Source organism: Bombina bombina, chromosome 3 (genome assembly GCF_027579735.1).
Source record: "Bombina bombina isolate aBomBom1 chromosome 3, aBomBom1.pri, whole genome shotgun sequence".
NCBI lineage: Eukaryota > Metazoa > Chordata > Amphibia > Anura > Bombinatoridae > Bombina > Bombina bombina.
Genome location: NC_069501.1, coordinates 279923254 through 279942410, shown reverse-complemented (window position 1 = coordinate 279942410; position 19157 = coordinate 279923254). Strand labels below are relative to the sequence as shown.

The 19157-nt window shown below is 41.3% G+C and overlaps 1 protein-coding gene across 1 annotated transcript in view; it reads right to left on the bottom strand.

The window, feature by feature from the left end:
- The window catches only part of FKBP6 (FKBP prolyl isomerase family member 6 (inactive)), a 163158-nt gene that overhangs the window by 15873 nt on the left and 128128 nt on the right, over positions 1–19157 (bottom strand). The window contains exon 8 of the mRNA XM_053706316.1: positions 15420–15497. Within this exon, the coding sequence (XP_053562291.1) occupies positions 15422–15497 (76 nt within the window). The 3' untranslated portion in view covers positions 15420–15421. The remainder of the gene's footprint in view (positions 1–15419; positions 15498–19157) is intronic.

Below are 19157 nucleotides of genomic sequence, written 5' to 3'. Positions count from 1 at the left end.
TGCCCCCAAGCAGAGGGCTCGCCCTTTAGACAGGTCTCCAAGTTCCTCTCCCTAATATGCACACAAGAGACCTTTTTCAGCGGAACTGAACCATTTATTACTGAACCATTTATTGGGGCCTGAAACAAGGAGGACGGTAACTTGGTAAAGTATGCCTAGAAAGTAGCATTTTGGGGAACACTTTAACCCAAATTTCTTTTATTTTCTTTTATTCTCTTTTTGAACTTTTCCTGCTCCTGTTCTGCTGTTTTTTGCTGAGTATTTACCTTAAAGCTGTGGCTACTTGGGTCCTCATATTGACCACTTTAATGTAGTTTGAACTCTTTCCATAAGGTTTTAGACTTGCAGGTTCTTCTTTATTGATGTCAAGTTAACGTGACTTATGGGTAATTGTTAGATCTAATTGTATATAGCATAAGGTGGAGCTGGCTATCATCTCCTCCCAACTAATAAACGTTATATGACATTACTTTCTCTAAGATACTTTTTGTTAAGACATAAATTATGTTATCTGTTTTCATGTTATTATTTGTTTATTATGTTAATGTTGTGTACAAGAAATGCAGTAATTGGGTTACAATTGAGATTAGACATGCACTCACAGATCATCAGTCCGGAACCATTGTTTAGACTTTTGCACAAGATGACAGATTTCCCCCCACTGACGAAACATGACTTCTGACAGCAAAAGCATTACACTGATAAGCCAGAATGTGAGAGGCCTTAACTCCGCCCAGAAGCGATCCATTGCTATGCTAGATCTACGTAGGAAGGGAGGTGATATTCTTTTCCTACAAGAGACGCACTTCCTAAAATCTAAAGAGCCTAAATACTTCGGGGGCTATTATGCACAACAGTTCCATAGCTCTTTCGACCATAAAAGAAATGGTGTGAGCATCCTCATAAGCAGGCGCATCTCCTTTACTCCGATCCACACACACTCGGACATGGAGGGAAGGTTTCTGTGTGTGACTGGTTTAATGTTTGGTTCACCTGTCACGCTAGTGAATTTATATGCCCCAAATAACAAACAACTCCCTTTTTTTAAAAAATACTTTGCCCAAATTCTAGACCATACTATAGGGGCACTCTATATTGGGGGGGATTTTAAGGTACCCATCCACCCAGACATGGACACTACAAACCCTAAACCCTCCACATCTAAACACACACTTAGGCAACTATGGAAACTCATGTACGAACAGACGATATTTGACATTTGGAGACTTAAACACCCAACTAGACGTGATTATACTTTCTTTTCCTCCCCACATCGCTCATACAGTAGAATAGATTACCTCCTGACAAATTAAAAAGGCTTGTCTAATGTTCTCACTTCCAAGCTTTCCCACACAGTTTGGTCAGACCATTCTGCGGTGCTCTCCCAATTAGTTTGGCCCTCAGCGCCTAAGAATACTTTCCAGTGGAAATTAGAGGACAATCTACTAAATTTCCCCGACTTTAAAAATAAGATAGAGAAATTATTGCCGGAATACTTCCAATTTAACTCTATACCCGAGACCGACCCCTTTATAGTCTGGGAGGCCCACAAGTGTTATATCAGGGGGGAATTCATTAAATATAAGGCACATGTCAGACAAAAAGCACGGTTGCTGTTTAAAACATCAACTGATCTCCTAGCCAGACTAGAACACAAACACAAACTGAACCCCACAGACACTATAATCCTAGAGGATTTAGATAAAGCTAGGAAAACGGTACAAGACCAGTTGCTACAGGAAGCAAATACATTGGCTTTGAAGACAAAGCAAAAATTTTATTTTGAGAGCAATAGAGCGGGAAAACTCCTTGCACGCTCTCTGAAACTTAAAAAATTGAAAACCTTTGTCCATGAATTAAAAACACCAGCAAACAAAACGGTTAACACGACTCCAGAAATACTTTCCCAGTTCTTAGCGTACTATTCTAAACTGTACAACCTCCCGAGACCCAACCCTCTGGTTGGCAACGAGAACACCATAAAGGCATACCTCACAGACACCCCCCTACCTAAGTTAACAGATGAACAGGCAGCTGACCTAGAGACACCCTTTTCAGTCGCAGAAGTTGCGGCGGCCCTGAAACAATTACCAGCGGGAAAGAGCCCAGGGCCTGACGGGTTCACGGTCTCTTATTATAAAAAATTTGCACCCTTCCTGCTCCCATACCTCAGTACACTTTTTAATACGGCCGATCAAGAACACCCCTTCCTCTCATCCATGCTAGAGGCCCATATCACCGTAATCCCTAAACCGGGCAAACCTACCAACTCTCCTGCAAATTTCCGCCCTATTTCGCTTTTAAATGTAGATATAAAGCTGTACGCTAAACTCATAGCCTTAAGAATCAACAAATTGCTACCCCAATTAATCCACTTAAACCAAGTAGGTTTCGTGCCTCGCAGAGAGGCAAGAGATAATACCACCAAGATACTAAATTTACTTGAATTTGCCCAAACCCATACCATTCCCTCTATTTTCCTGGCCATCGATGCCGAAAAGGCGTTTGATCGTCTAGATTGGCTATTTTTAAAACTTACATTAGCACGATTCGGAATAGGAGACAAACTCATAGGAAAAATCTTTGCTTTATATCATACCCCGAAAGCCCGAATTAAATTGAATGATTCTATTTCAGATCCCTTTCCCGTCCTTAACCCCTTAACGACCGAGGACGTGCAGGGTACGTCCTCAGAAAAAAGGCAGTTAATGCCTGAGAACGTACCCTGCACGTCCTCGGTGTGGAAAGCAGCTGGAAGCGATCCTGCTCGCTTCCAGCTGCTTTCCGGTTATTGCAGTGATGCCTCGATATGGAGGCATCCTGCAATAACCTTAAATGGCCATCCGGTGCAGAGAGAGCCACTCTGTGGCCCTCTCTGCACCGGACATCGGTGGCCGGTAACGTTGGTGGGTGGGAGCTGACTTGGGAGGCAGGTGGGCGGCCATCGATGGGCCGGGTAATGTAGAGGGGGGCGGGATCGGGTGCGGGGGCGATGGGGGCGCGCACAGGCACGCGCGCGCGTGCACGCCGGGTGGCGGGCGGGCGCGTGCACGGGGCGGGAGCGGGTGGGAACCGCTACACTACAGAAAAGTTTCAGGTACAGCTTTTTATTAAAAAAAAACAAAACAACAGTAAAGGTATCTAGGAGGGGGTGGGGGTTTGTTCTTTGGTGGGTAGGGGAGCTACACTACAGAAAATGGGGAAAAAATGAAAAAGCAACTGTTTTTTTTTATAAACTGGGTACTGGCAGACAGCTGCCAGTACCCAAGATGGCGGCCATTAAGGCAGAGGGGGAGGGTTAGACAGCTGTTTGGTGGGGGATCAGCCAGGTTGGGGGCTAAGGGGGGCTCCTACACAGCAGCATATGTAAATATGCTTTAAAAAAAAAAAAAAAAAAGCCTAAATATATATTTTATTTTAGTACTGGCAGAGTTGCTGCCAGTACTTAAGATGGCGGGGACAATTGTGGGGTGGGGGAGGGAAGGGAGCTGTTTGGGAGGGATCAGGGGGTCTGATGTGTCAGGTGGGAGGCTGATCTCTACACTAAAGCTAAAATTAACCCTGCAAGCTCCCTACAAACTTCCTAATTAACCCCTTCACTGCTAGCTATAATACACGTGTGATGCGCAGCGGCATTTAGCGGCCTTCTAAGTACCAAAAAGCAACGCCAAAGCCATATATGTCTGCTATTTCTGAACAAAGGGGATCCCAGAGAAGCATTTAGAACAATTTGTGCCATAATTGCACAAGCTGTTTGTAAATGATTTCAGTGAGAAACCTAAAATTGTGAAAAATTTAACTTTTTTTTTAATTTGATCGCAATTGGCGGTGAAATGGTGGCATGAAATATACCAAAATGGGCCTAGATCATTACTTGGGGTTGTCTACTACACTAAAGCTAAAATTACCCCAAAAAGCTCCCTACATGCTCCCTAATTAACCCCTTTACTGCTGGGCATAATACACGTGTGGTGCACAGTGGCATTTAGCATCCTTCTAATTACCAAAAAGCAACACCAAAGCCATATATGTCTGCTATTTCTGAACAAAGGGGATCCCAAAGAAAAATTTACAATCATTTATGCCATAATTGCACAAGCTGTTTGTAAATAATTTCAGTGAGAAACCAAAAGTTTGTGAAAAAATTTGTGAAAAAGTGAACGATTTTTTGTATTTGATCGCATTTGGCGGTGAAATGGTGGCATGAAATATACCAAAATTGGCCTAGATCAATACTTTGGGATGTTTACTAAAAAAAAATATATACATGTCAATAGATATTCAGGGATTCCTGAAAGATATTAGTGTTCTAATGTAACTAGCGCTAATCTTGAAAAAAAAATGGTTTGGAAATAGCAAAGTGCTACTTGTATTTATGGCCCTATAACTTACAAAAAAAGCAAAGAACATGTAAACATTGGGTATTTCTAAACTCAGGACAAAATTTAGAAACTATTTAGCATGGGTGTTTTTTGGTGGTTGCAGATGTATAACAGATTTTGGGGGTCAAATTTAGAAAAAGTGTGTTTTTTTCCATTTTTTTCTCATATTTTATAATTTTTTTTAAAGTAAATTATAAGATATGATGAAAATAATGGTATCTTTGGAAAGTCCATTTAATGGCGAGAAAAACGGTATATAATATATGTGGGTACAGTAAATGAGTAAGAGGAAAATTACAGCTAAACACAAACACCGCAAAAATGTAAAAATAGCCTTGGTCCCAAATGGACAGAAAATGGAAAAGTGCTGTGGTCATTAAGGGGTTAATGGTACCAGGCAGGGATGCCCTCTCTCTCCTTTATTGTTCGTCCTAGCCATGGAAGTCCTAGCTGCTAACGTCAGGGAAAACTCGGGTATACAGGGGATTCAGGTAGGCGACACCCAGTATAAAACAACGTTGTATGCTGACGACGTCCTCTTCACAGTCACTTCACCTTTACAATCACTCTCTTCACTAATGCCTGCAATAGAGACATATAGCTCCCTAGCCAACTTCAAGATTAACATGGCAAAGTCAGAATTTTTAAGTGTAGGACTCTCAGACCGCATGACCAACCGAATTACAGAACAATACCAGTTTAGGCGACAACACACCTCTATCAAATATTTAGGGATTCAAATCCAAAGCACACGAGACTCCCTATATCGGCTGAACTATCAGACCCTATTAGAATCTGTGAGAACAGAACTGAAGGGTTGGCAGAACAAATGTCTGTCTTGGCTCGGCAGGGTGCAAGCATTTAAGATGAGTATCCTGCCTCGCTTTTTATATCTATTTCAGACGGTCCCTATTTGTCTCCCCAAGCAGTACATTAGCGATACACAAACTTTAGTTAATTCCTTTGTATGGGCACACAAGCGCCCCAGGATAGCAAAAGCTACACTGTATAGACCCCGTAATAAAGGGGGGCTCGGGGTACCCAATCTCATGCTCTACCAACAAGCGGCGAGTCTTAATAGAATAATAGATTGGTGTAAAAATGTGCAGGACAAGGAATGGGTGAAACTTGAGCACGACCTAGTTGGCTCAAAGAGCCTAGGGGCGCAATGTTGGTTGTATAAGCAAGACAGGAGTGCGCTGATATCGTCCACCTCTCTTATAAAGGACACATTTTCAACATGGGATTGCCTCACCAGACCCTTAAAGGGTGTGTCTACGGTACCTTCCCCATTAACCCCATTACTTCATAACAAGAACTTCCCTCCTGGTCAACAGACACAGGCGGACGGGTCATACGGCATTGCAGCAGGGTTTCCATGTTTTTCTGTGTTGGAGGGAGGTAGCATTTCACCTAGATCCTCCTTGGTAGAAAGAAACATTCCATATTTCAATAAGTGGTTCGAATATCTCCAAATGTCACATTTTATCTCACATCACACAGACAGAGCTAATATAGTCAGGAGCCTAAACCCTTTTGAAACGCTTTGCTGGTCCACGCAATCAACAAGAGGTGCTCTCTCAATGTCATATAAAATCTTAATAGCCATACACTCTAGAGACCTCCCGCCATACACTCGAGTCTGGGATTCAGAGCTGGGCTTTACAGTCCCTCCTGAGACTTGGGATGTTATTTTCCAACACATGGGGAAAGCACCATCTTCAATGAGCATCACAGAGACAAATATGAAATTATTGTGTAGATGGTATCTTTACCCAAGCAGGCTTGCCAAGATTCATGGACTCTCAGACCCTCTCTGTTGGAGAGGATGTGGACAAGTCGGCTCTCTATACCATATATGGTGGGACTGTCCAGTTCTCCAATCCTTCTGGAAGTGCATACATATCAAGATTCAAAAAGCCCTTACACATGAGATTCCGTATGACCCCTTGACATTACTACTTAATAAACCCCCACGACTAAAATGTAAATATAAATCTACACTACTTTATATAATGCTTAGCAGCGCAAAGCAGCTAATCCCGAGGCTATGGAAACAAAGAACTGTCCCGACTATGAAAGACTGGTCACAGAATGTCTCATTCCTTTTATCCCTTGAGAAATACCACTATACTCAGACTAACAGACTTGACTTCTATTGTGCAATGTCTTTTTACTGGGAAACCTATAGCTACATAGCCGAGGAGGTCACCCCACAATTAACTAACACTACTATAACCACCCATTAGGGGCTGAGTTTAGGGAGATATGTGGATAATTGGGCAACACTCAAGAATACGCTCTATACTGTTATGGTTGTGGGTCTTTCTATGACATTATCTTTAACGACTTTACGACTTTTATAGTTTCCCATACTGAAATTTCAATCTTGTAAAGTATTATTATCTGCATACGAATTACATAACATGTTTTTCTTTTTTGTTGTTGTTATTTAATTGTTGTTAAGAAAAAAAAAAAAAAAAAAAAAAAAAGGACACAAGCTTTGGACTTTGCAAAAGGACTTTTGCTCTTTCATTGGACATTACGACTTATGGCTTCTCTTGAAGCGGACATGAAGATTAGGGTCCATGAGAATTGTCCACAATGTTATTATTTTCCCTTTGTTGCGCAATTGTCTTCTAAGTATGTTGTCAAATTTTTTTTTTCTCTATCAATAAAGCTTGTTGGAAAAAAAAAAAACAATTTTAGACCTGCCGTAAAAACAGGGCGGGCCGTGGACTGACTACACTACAGGAGAAAGGAATTTATCAGGTAAGCATAAATTATGTTTTCTCCTGTTAAGTGTAGTCAGTCCACGGGTCATCCATTACTTATGGAATACCAATACCAAAGCTAAAGTACACGGATGAAGGGAGGGACAAGGCAGGAACATTAAACAGAAGGAACCACTGGCTGAAGTACCTTTCTCCCAAAAATAGCCTCCGACGAAGCAAAAGTGTCAAATCTGTAAAATTTTGAAAAAGTGTGAAGCGAAGACCAAGTCGCAGCCTTGCAAATCTGTTCAACAGAGGCCTCATTTTTAAAGGCCCAGGTGGAAGCCACAGCTCTAGTAGAATGAGCTGTAATCCTTTCAGGAGGCTGCTGTCCAGCAGTCTCATAGGCTAAGCGTATTATGCTACAAAGCCAAAAAGAGAGAGAGGTAGCCGAAGCCTTTTGACCTCTCCTCTGTCCAGAGTAAACGACAAACAGGGAAGAAGTTTGACGAAAATCCTTAGTTGCCTGCAAATAGAATTTCAGGGCACGGACTACGTCCAGATTATGCAAAAGTCGTTCCTTCTTTGAAGAAGGGTTAGGACACAGAGATGGAACAACAATCTCTTGATTGATATTCCTTTTAGTAACTACCTTAGGTAAGAACCCAGGTTTAGTACGCAGGACTACCTTGTCTGAATGAAAAATCAGATAAGGAGAATCACAATGTAAGGCAGATAACTCAGAGACTCTTCGAGCCGAGGAAATAGCCATCAAAAACAGAACTTTCCAAGATAACAGCTTGATATCAATGGAATGAAGGGGTTCAAATGGAACGCCTTGAAGAACATTAAGAACTAAGTTTAAGCTCCACGGCGGAGCAACAGACTTAAACACAGGCTTAATCCTAGTTAAAGCCTGACAGAAAGCCTGAACGTCTGGAACTTCAGCCAGACGTTTGTGTAGAAGAATAGACAGAGCAGAAATCTGTCCCTTTAACGAACTAGTAGATAAGCCCTTTTCTAAACCCTCTTGTAGAAAGGACAATATCCTAGGAATCCTAACCTTACTCCATGAGTAACTCTTGGATTCGCACCAATGTAAATATTTACGCCATATCTTATGGTAAATTTTTCTGGTAACAGGCTTCCTAGCCTGTATTAAGGTATCAATAACCGACTCCGAGAAGCCACGCTTTGATAGAATCAAGCGTTCAATCTCCATGCAGTCAGCCTCAGAGAAATTAGATTTGGATGGTTGAAAGGACCCTGAATTAGAAGGTCCTGTCTCAGAGGCAGAGACCACGGTGGACAGGACGACATGTCCACTAGGTCTGCATACCAGGTCCTGCGTGGCCACGCAGGCGCTATCAGAATCACCGAAGCTTTCTCCTGTTTGATCTTGGCAATCAAACGAGGAAGCATCGGGAATGGTGGAAACACATAAGCCATGTTGAAGACCCAAGGGGCTGTCAGAGCATCTATCAGCACCGCTCCCGGGTCCCTGGACCTGGATCCGTAACAAGGAAGCTTGGCGTTCTGACGAGACGCCATGAGATCCAGATCTGGTTTGCCCCAACGACAAATCAGTTGAGCAAAGACCTCCGGATGAAGTTCCCACTCCCCCGGATGAAAAGTCTGGCAACCAGTTCTCCATGCCTGGGATGTAGATTGCTGACAGGTGGCAAGAGTGAGACTCTGCCCAGCGAATTATCTTTGAGACTTCCAACATCGCTAGGGAACTTCTGGTTCCCCCTTGATGGTTGATGTAAGCCACAGTCGTGATGTTGTCCGACTGAAATCTGATGAACCTCAGAGTTGCTAACTGAGGCCAAGCTAGGAGAGCAGTGAATATTGCTCTTAACTCCAGAATATTTATTGGGAGGAGTTTCTCCTCCTGAGTCCATAATCCCTGAGCTTTCAGGGAATTCCAGACTGCTCCCCAGCCTAGAAGGCTGGCGTCTGTTGTTACAATCGTCCAATCTGGCCTGCAAAAGGTCATCCCCTTGGACAGATGTGGCTGAGAAAGCCACCATAGAAGAGAATCTCTGGTCTCTTGATCCAGATTTAGTAGGGGGGACAAGTCTGAGTAATCCCCGTTCCACTGACTTAGCATGCACAATTGCAGCGGTCTGAGATGCAGGCGCGCAAATGGTACTATGTCCATTGCCGCTACCATTAAGCCGATTACTTCCATGCACTGAGCTACTGACGGGTGTGGAATGGAGTGAAGGGCACGGCAAGCATTTAGAAGTTTTAATAACCTGGCCTCTGTCAGGTAAATTTTCATCTCTACAGAATCTATAAGAGTCCCTAGAAAGGGAACTCTTGTAAGTGGTAATAGAGAACTCTTTTCCACGTTCACCTTCCACCCATGCGACCTCAGAAATGCCAGAACTATCTCTGTATGAGACTTGGCAGTTTGAAAACTTGACGCTTGTATCAGAATGTCGTCTAGGTACGGAGTCACCGCTATGCCTCGCGGTCTTAGTACCGCCAGAAGTGATCCTAGAATTTTTGTAAAGATTCTTGGAGCCGTAGCTAATCCGAAGGGAAGAGCTACAAACTGGTAATGCCTGTCTAGGAAGGCAAATCTCAGATACCGGTAATGGTCCTTGTGAATCGGTATGTGAAGGTAGGCATCCTTTAGATCCACTGTGGTCATGTACTGACCCTCTTGGATCATGGGAAGGATGGTTCGAATAGTTTCCATTTTGAATGATGTAACTCTTAGAAATTTGTTTAGGATTTTTAAGTCCAAGATTGGCCTGAAGGTTCCCTCTTTCTTGGGAACCACAAATAGGTTTGAATAGAATCCCTGCCCGTGTTCCGTCCGCGGAACTGGGTGGATTACCCCCATTAGTAAGAGGTCTTGTACACAGCGTAGAAACGCCTCTTTCTTTATTTGGTTTGCTGATAACCTTGAAAGATGAAATCTCCCCCGTGGAGAAGTTTTGAAGTCCAGGAGATATCCCTGAGATATGATCTCCAACGCCCAGGGATCCTGGACATCTCTTGCCCAAGCCTGGGCGAAGAGAGAAAGTCTGCCCCCCACTAGATCCGTTTCCGGATAGGGGGCCCTCTCTTCATGCTGTTTTGGGGGCAGCAGCAGGTTTCTTGGCCTGCTTGCCCCTGTTCCAGGACTGGTTAACTTTCCAGCCCTGTCTGTAACGAGCAACAGCTCCTTCCTGTTTTGGAGCGGAGGAAGTTGATGCTGCTCCTGCCTTGAAGTTATGAAAGGCACGAAAATTAGACTGTTTGGCCTTTGATTTGGCCCTGTCCTGAGGTAGAGCATGGCCCTTACCTCCCGTAATGTCAGCAATAATTTCTTTCAAGCCGGGCCCGAATAAGGTCTGCCCTTTGAAAGGAATATTAAGCAATTTAGATTTAGAAGTCACGTCAGCTGACCAGGATTTAAGCCATAGCGCTCTGCGAGCTTGGATGGCGAATCCGGAGTTCTTAGCCGTAAGTTTGGTTAAATGCACAACGGCATCAGAAACAAATGCGTTAGCTAGCTTAAGTGTCTTAAGCTTGTTGATTATTTCATCCAATGGAGCTGAGCGAATGGCCTCTTCCAGAGACTCAAACCAGAATGCTGCCGCAGCAGTGACAGGCGCAATGCATGCGAGGGGCTGTAAAATAAAACCTTGTTGAACAAACATTTTCTTAAAGTAACCCTCTAATTTTTTATCCATTGGATCTGAAAAGGCACAACTATCCTCCACCGGGATAGTGGTACGCTTAGCTAAAGTAGAAACTGCTCCCTCCACCTTAGGGACCGTCTGCCATAAGTCTCGTGTGGTGGCGTCAATAGGAAACATTTTCCTAAACATGGGAGGAGGGGTAAAAGGCACACCCGGTCTATCCCACTCCTTGCTAATAATCTCTGTAAGCCTTTTTGGTATAGGAAATACGTCAGTACACACCGGTACCGCATAGTATCTATCCAACCTACATAATTTCTCTGGAATTTCAACCGTGTTACAATCATTCAGAGCCGCTAATACCTCCCCTAGCAATGTGCGGAGGTTAGCTTAAATTTAAAATTGGAAATCTCTGAATCCAGTCTCCCTGGATCAGATCCGTCACCCACAGAATGAAGCTCTCCGTCCTCACGTTCTGCAAACTGTGACGCAGTATCTGACATGGCTCTCATCTCATCCGCGCGCTCTATCCTTAACCCAGAGCTATCGCGCTTGCCTCTTAATTCTGGCAACTTAGATAATACTTCTGTCATAACAATAGCCATGTCTTGCAAAGTGATTTGTAAGGGCCTCCCTGATGTACTTGGCGCCACAAAATCACGCACCTCCTGAGCGGGAGGCGAAGGTACTGACACGTGAGGAGAGTTAGTCGGCATAACTTCCCCCTCGTCGTCTGGTGATAATTTCTTTACATGTAAAGATTGACTTTTATTTAAAGTAGCATCAATGCAATTAGTACACAAATTTCTATTGGGCTCCACATTGGCCTTTAAACATAGTGAACAAAGAGATTCATCTGAGTCAGACATGTTTAAACAAACTAGCAATGAGACTAGCAAACTTGGAAATACTTTTCAAAATTAATTTACAAGCAATATAAAAAACGTTACTGTGCCTTTAAAGGGACAGTCTAGGCCAAAATAAACTTTCATGAATCAGATAGAGCATGTAATTTTAATCAATTTTCCAATTTACTTTTATCACCAATTTTACTTTGTTCTCTTGGTATTCTTAGTTGAAAGCTTAACCTAGGAGGTTCATATGCTAATTTCTTAGACCTTGAAGCCCACCTCTTTCAGATTGCATTTTAACAGTTTTTCACCACTAGAGGGTGTTAGTTCACATATTTCATATAGATAACACTGTGCTCGTGCACGAGAAGTTATCTGGGAGCAGGCACTGATTGGCTAGACTGCAAGTCTGTCAAAAGAACTGAAAAAAGGGGAAGTTTGCAGAGGCTTGGATACAAGATAATCACAGAGGTTAAAAGTATATTATTATAACTGTGTTGGTTATGCAAAACTGGGGAATGGGTAATAAAGGGATTATCTATCTTTTAAAACAATAAAATTTTTGGTGTAGACTGTCCCTTTAAGAAGCACAGAAAAACTGACACAGTTGAAATAACAATGACCAAAATAGTTATAGCAACCAAATTTTCACAGTAAATGTATTAAGTTAGCAAAGGATTGCACCCACCAGCAAATGGATGATTAACCCCTTAGTACCCAAAAACGGATAACAATTATATAATTAACGTTTTTCTCACAGTCAAATACACTGTCACAGGACTGCTGTGCCTGATTACCTCCCTCAAAATGGATTTTGAAGACCCCTGAGCTCTCTAGAGACGATCTGGATCATGGAGGATGAAGTAGACAGATTGTGACTGAATTTTTACTGCGCAAAAAAGCGCTAAAATAGGCCCCTCCCACTCATATTACAACAGTGGGGAAGCTCAGAAACTGTTTCTATGCAGAAAACAAAAATGGCCATGTGGTAAAAATCATGCCCTAATAAGTTTTATCACCAAGTACCTCACAAAAACGATTAACAAGCCAGTAAACGTTTTAAACATACATTTGAAAGTTATGTATTATTATTAATAAGCCTGCTACCAGCCGTTTTTACTGCAGTTAAGGCTCATACATTATTTCAGTATTAACAGTATTTTCAGAGTCAATTCCATTCCTTAGAAAAATACATTCAGTGTACACACACACACACATCAGCCTGATACCAGTCGCTATCACTGCATTTAAGGCTGAACTTACTTTACAATGGTATCAGCAGTACTTTCTCAGTCAATTCCATTCCTCAGAAAATAAATTACTGCACATACCTCATTTGTTGCAGGGGAGCCCTGCATGCTATTCCCCTTCTCTGAAGTTACCTCACTCCTCAGATGAGAAACAGCCAGTGGATCTTAGTTACGTCTGCTAAGACCATAGAAAAAAAACCAGGCAGATTCTTCTTCTAATGCTGCCTGAGAATAAACAGCACACTCCGGTGCCATTTAAAAATAACAAACTTTTGATTGTAGAAATAAACTAAGTTAAAAAACACCACAGATCTCTCACAGCTTCCTTTTTAGTTAGGCTGCAAGAGAATGACTGAGTATGATATGTGAGGGGAGGAGCTATATAGCAGCTCTGCTGGGTAATTCTCTTGCAGTTTCCTGTTAGGAAGAGATATATTCCATAAGTAATGGATGACCCGTGGACTGACTACACTTAACAGGAGAAACAGCAGTTAACCGGTTAACACACTACAGTACTCTGCCACAGCTTGCCCTGTGGCTTTTACCTTCCTTAGGGTTATTTTGGTAAGAATATAAGCCTCCCTGGAGCCCTTCCTGATGCCTCCGGACTCCCCACATGAAGCTGCATGAACTGGCTAGTCAAAACAAGTGCACAATTGAGGCGCGAAAATGAGGCTTCCTTCCTCTGCAGGAGGAAGGAGTGGAGGGGCCTTTCTGACTAGATTAGGTGTCCAACTAAGTGCCAGGCGCAAATTAATCCCCAAAAGTGTTTTAAGTTGATAAAAAACACCTATTTAAGTTGAAAACTTGCTAAAAAGCAATCGATTAGCCCACAATAGTGTCAACCAGCATAAGCCCTTAAAATAAGCCATCCTTTTATTGCTGAATCTAATAACAATGGCTTACCTATCCCTGAGGGAATTTCTGACAGTCTTCTAGCATTACTGGGTCTTGTTAGAAAAATGACTGATCATACCTGAAGCAGTTAAGCCTGCAAACTCTTCCCCCCAACTGATGTTATCTGGTTTCAACAGTCCTGCGTGGGAACAGCAATGGATTTTAGTTACTGGTGCTAAAATCATAGTCCTCTTAGCAGAAATCTTCTTCACTTTCTGCTGCAGAGTAAATAGTACAAGCCGGCACTATTTTAAAATAACAAACTCTTGATAGAAGAAATAAAAAACTACAACTAACACCACATACTCTTTACCACCCCCGGGGAGATGCTACTAGTTAGAGCGGCAAAGAGAATGACTGGGGGGGCGGAGCCTGAGGGGAGCTATATGGACAGCTTTGCTGTGTGCTCTCTTTGCCACTTCCTGTAGGGATTGAGAATATCCCACAACTATGGATGAAGCCGTGGACCGGATACAGCAATGTAGGAGAAAACACTGACTATAAAATGATGCAGAGGCAATAATAATAGTAGCCCCAATAAAAATATGAGAAAGTTAATATTCCAAACAATGTCTGAAAGAAATCAATCCAATGTGTGGATTAAAAAATGCAGTAAATCAAATGTATGGATTGCTGATATCGACTAGGAGGAGGATACCGTAAGAGATGTGTACCAGTGTTGGTGGTGATAATGTGTATAAAAAAAGGAGTGAAAAATTATCCTTAGTGATTGCAAATATAAAGAAAACAGACAGTGTCTACTTGCTTATTCAAAAGTGAAAAAAATGATGTGAAAATTTGAAAAAATTACAAAGGAAAAAAAATGAAAAAATGCTGCTCAAAAAATGAAGTCAGTGATCAAAAAAAAGAAAAAAAAAGAAAAATAAGAACAAAGTCAGTGATTGTAATCCAAGAAACAAAATCCTAAAAAAGGCTAAATGTGAAGATCCAAATAAAAGTCAAAAGCTAATAATGTGTAGAACAGGAAACCTTATTTTCCTAGTGGTGAGAGTCCGTCTGAGGTTCCTGATGGTGAGAATAAAGTCAACGGTCTTTTAGGTCAAACCCAATTAATGGGCTAGTGTTCCTGTTCCTGATGGTGAGAACCTTTGGTGGTTGGGAGAAACTCCAATCCAAAAAAAGATTTTTTTTTTTAAATAATAAATTAAACCTAAAAGCAAATAAAAACAACAATAGTGTAGATGGTACTAAAAACCATCTCACACACAGACACACACACACATATATATATATATATATATATATATATATATATATATATATACATATACAGCATACATACACTATATTTATGATAATGCACATTTTTGTCATACAGCAACAGGGAAATAACATTTAATTCTAAATATTATTTGAGTGAGTTCCACTTATGCAGTGTACAGCAAGTCTTACCTAAGAGAACTAACGTACTATAGGATGTGAGCCCAGCTGCTTTTGTAAGAACTACAATTTTTTTGATGTACATTAAGTGCATTTTACAGTTTGATGTTTTAAATGTCAATCTGCTCAATTCTTAAATTCAACTCAAATAAAACACCAATAACAGAATGTGCATATGAAGGTTATATATTGATAAAGTGTATTACAAAAAAACAATACAACTGTTTCTATTGATAATAAAGAATATTAAAAATGATTATATTAATACAGATAATGATATTACCATTAATGTCTTCTGGCTGTAGAGAGAAACATACGGCAGCACATGTCTCTTTGCTTGTCCATGTATTCCTGATAACAACTAAGTGGGAAAGCAATACAATTATGTATTGAATACTGAGAAAAAATAAAAAACATTTCCATGTGGAAAAAAATTATATGAAAATGCAGTTAGTAATTAAGTTAAGGCTATCATGGTTTAGAGATTCAAAGTAACAATGAGTACGTAAAACAGCACACATACCACTATAGGTTACACAACATATTTAAATATTTTAGCTATATTAGACCTAGGGAAATAGTAATATAGAGTCAACCATAAGTGTCACTCAGCAGCCAATAGGACTTTAAGGTGCAGTTGTAGACAGTGGTCTCTGCTCACCTCCTCAAATCATCCAAATTAGTACAGAATGTGTCTACAGCACCAATTTCCCTCATAAAACCAATCCTTTATTAGATCATCTTAAAATATAAACATGCAACTGTGGATTTTTTATACCAGAAGTTGAAAAGAAGCCTGTAATTTATGGTATAAAAAAACACAGTAGTGGTAATGTGCATTGCATGATTATGGGCGAACGCACCGGGAATGTCCCATGTTTGTATTTTAAGATGATCTAAAAAAGGATTGGTTTTATGAGAGAAATTGGAGCTGTGGACAGTCTATACTTCTTTGGAAATAGTAATATAAATTGTGAAGGAAACAAGAAAAGCAAGACAATGTACAACCAGGAACTATAACAAAAATCCGCCACCAGACCCAAAGCACTATTTCACCACAAGCTGTGCTATGCCTGGGAGCATTCCAGGTGCACTTAACAGTTGGAAAAAGCTACTCGAAATGATATTCAAATAATTTAAGGAAATCAGTGGTGTATATATGACTATAAAAATATAACTGGGAGGCGGAGCCAACTGCCGATGCTGATAGACGTCCATGTATAGAGCTCCAAGCTCATACTTTAGAAAAATGGAAAATAACTTAACATTTGAGCCTCAGATATGTGCATAATCTCCTACATGAACCCAGCTATACATTTTGTGTGGAAGACAGGAGAAAGAAAAAGCCATCTGCAACGGAGACATGTAAGATTACGGCTTCCCAATCATGCCATGCGGTGCACCATGCTGTATCTCCCACTAGGCTCTCTAATTTGGGCCGTTGTCAGAAACTGAGGGAAAAGCTATCCTCGATATACTCTTTTTTGGGTCCCTGGACTGCCCTAATCTATACTGGTGAGGTGGAAGTGATTTGCTCTGAGGGGCTAAACTCAACATGGAAGCGGTGGAAGCATGGGAAATCCGAACCCAGGGGCTTCTCGATGTTTATTACCAGAGCCTCAGGGAGAGCCTGGCTACACTACTGATCCCTCTATCGCACGATCTATTGCCAGTAACTTGCCCCTTGAACCCTCAGAGCCATGATGCCATGGAAATTGGAATTATACAAGAGACTAAGGACGACCAGATGACTTCTCTGAAGAGCCGTCAATTGCACTCCTTACACTCCACACAGATACAGGCGGAGGCTGAGGACCGTAACTCACTGGCGAGCCGGAAGATAACTCAGAAGTGGGGAGGACTGCTGATGAGCGGCAGGTTCTCTCCCCAAGCTGCGATGTCATCTACTCTGATCGGAGGTTCCCGACATGCCTCCCAGCACAATTCCGGTTGTCCCGAGAATCTCACAAATTACTACAGCAGGTTGCAAAGAGAGGTTGGCGCTAAGTGTGGCGGGCACCCGAGATTTATTGAGAAGCTCTGCTACTATGGCCCCAGATGGATCCGGTCTTACACAGACACATCATCCTCGCTCACACAGCTTATTCCTTTGCCTACTATCAGAGCTGGAGTGGGGTAAAGCAGCATTTTACACCGCTGTTGATGGGTCATCCTCACACCCGCTCTTTTTGAGTCCTCTCACAGCTGGCCTGACATTTATAGCTATGCAGCTTGGAAGTCAACGGATAAAGTCCGTTATGAAGATATTATTGTCTGATGTTTTAGACTTCACAGGGCAAACAGGGGAATTTCACTGTTCCATTTCCCTTGCGCACAGGACTCTCGCAGACTGATTTATGTTTAATGGCTTCTATTCTAGTGTTAAACACACAAGTTTATACATACTCAATTATTAGCTTGAGATCATATCTAAATATGTTATTTGTATTGAGTGGTAATGTAGATGTTAACTTCCGCTAGTGTATATCTATTTATTAGCCATCCAAATTAATAATAGATAGCTTCTAATGCATGGTACCTTGAGGCATACTATTTCACAAGACTTGTCTTTTTTCGGAGTCGGTTAAAAGACTCAATTATCCATGCACTTTCTGTTTGCCATGCTTTCTATTATTTCTAAGTTTAACAGTTTATTGTAGTTTTTATTCCCTATCAGAAATCTACCCTGTCAGTTTCTCTTGTGTTATGGTTTAATTATTTTGTGCCAGAAGCCATTTATATGGTAATCCTATATGCATGTTTATTTGTTGCCACATCACTCCATCTAGTAAAGCTCACAGATTTTAAAGCACTCATTTCCCTATTGTTAAGTAAGGTATGTCATCTGAAGATAAATAAGATCCATTATGCCCTATTTGCCTTGCTTGTCCAAAGGGGTGACAAAGTCTGAGGGACCCTTGACAATGACCAGCTTTTTAATATACTGAGGGGGCAGATAAATATTTTTGAAGGTTTAAAGACCGCATATAAATTAATAGCAATTGAACACTCAAATAATATATTTATTTATCTTTTTTTTAAAAAAAAGTTTAGGGAACATTTGTGACTTGTGATTAGCAGTTTAAGTTCTATCCAGTCATACAGGATTTTCTATACATGGTTTACTATCCCTCTCCATACCTTATTAACACCCCCTTAGTTTCAGATGTGCCCCTTATTTACACACTAACAGAAAAGTATTGCTATCCTTAGTGGTGTTGGGAACTCACAAACTACAGTCCTCTAACAGAATAGATGCAGAGAGTCAGTACAGGTTATTATGCTCACAATTATTTTATTATAGCATGTTACTGATTATACATCATTGTGCTTTATGGCTGAACTAAAATACTGAGTCTACCTGTTTATTATGTGACTATATGTTTAGAAATATAGAGTTATCTAGCCATCTGTATCTCAGACAATTATCTGTCTAGCTTCCCCTTTCCATACCTACTTATACATCCACTAGAGGGCTGCATAGTATGAAATTACTCTGTTCCCACCTGTACACAATGCCTCAGATTACTATTATTCTATGGGTACTTTAACAGTGATAGCACTGGTATAGTATGTGGTATCTACCTATAAACATCTCTTACTATGCTATCTTAAAGTTTAAATTCAGTGCTATTCACAACAACTGTAGCCTTGAATCACCCCCTCCCCTTAATATCACCTTTGGCTCCGCCCCCCCTTCCCTCCCCTTATCCCACCTAGAGCGGCTCTTGTCCGCTGAAATACCCTTACCCCATTATCTATATTACCAACTCCCCCTTTTGCCTCTATTTCCTATCTCTCTCCTAGTTAAACTAGTTCATAATTCCCAACGCAAAACGGGGACCATTTTTACTTTCTTCAGATTATAAAAAAGAGGTTTCATATCACCCTACATAACATCCGCTTGGACATTCTAAGTTAGCTTATTTTAGACTATCATTCCTTTCCACTAGCCCTGTAAGGTAGACTGGCTTCTCCTATCACTGGATGGTGGGACAGCAGACTACATCATAAGCCCTGT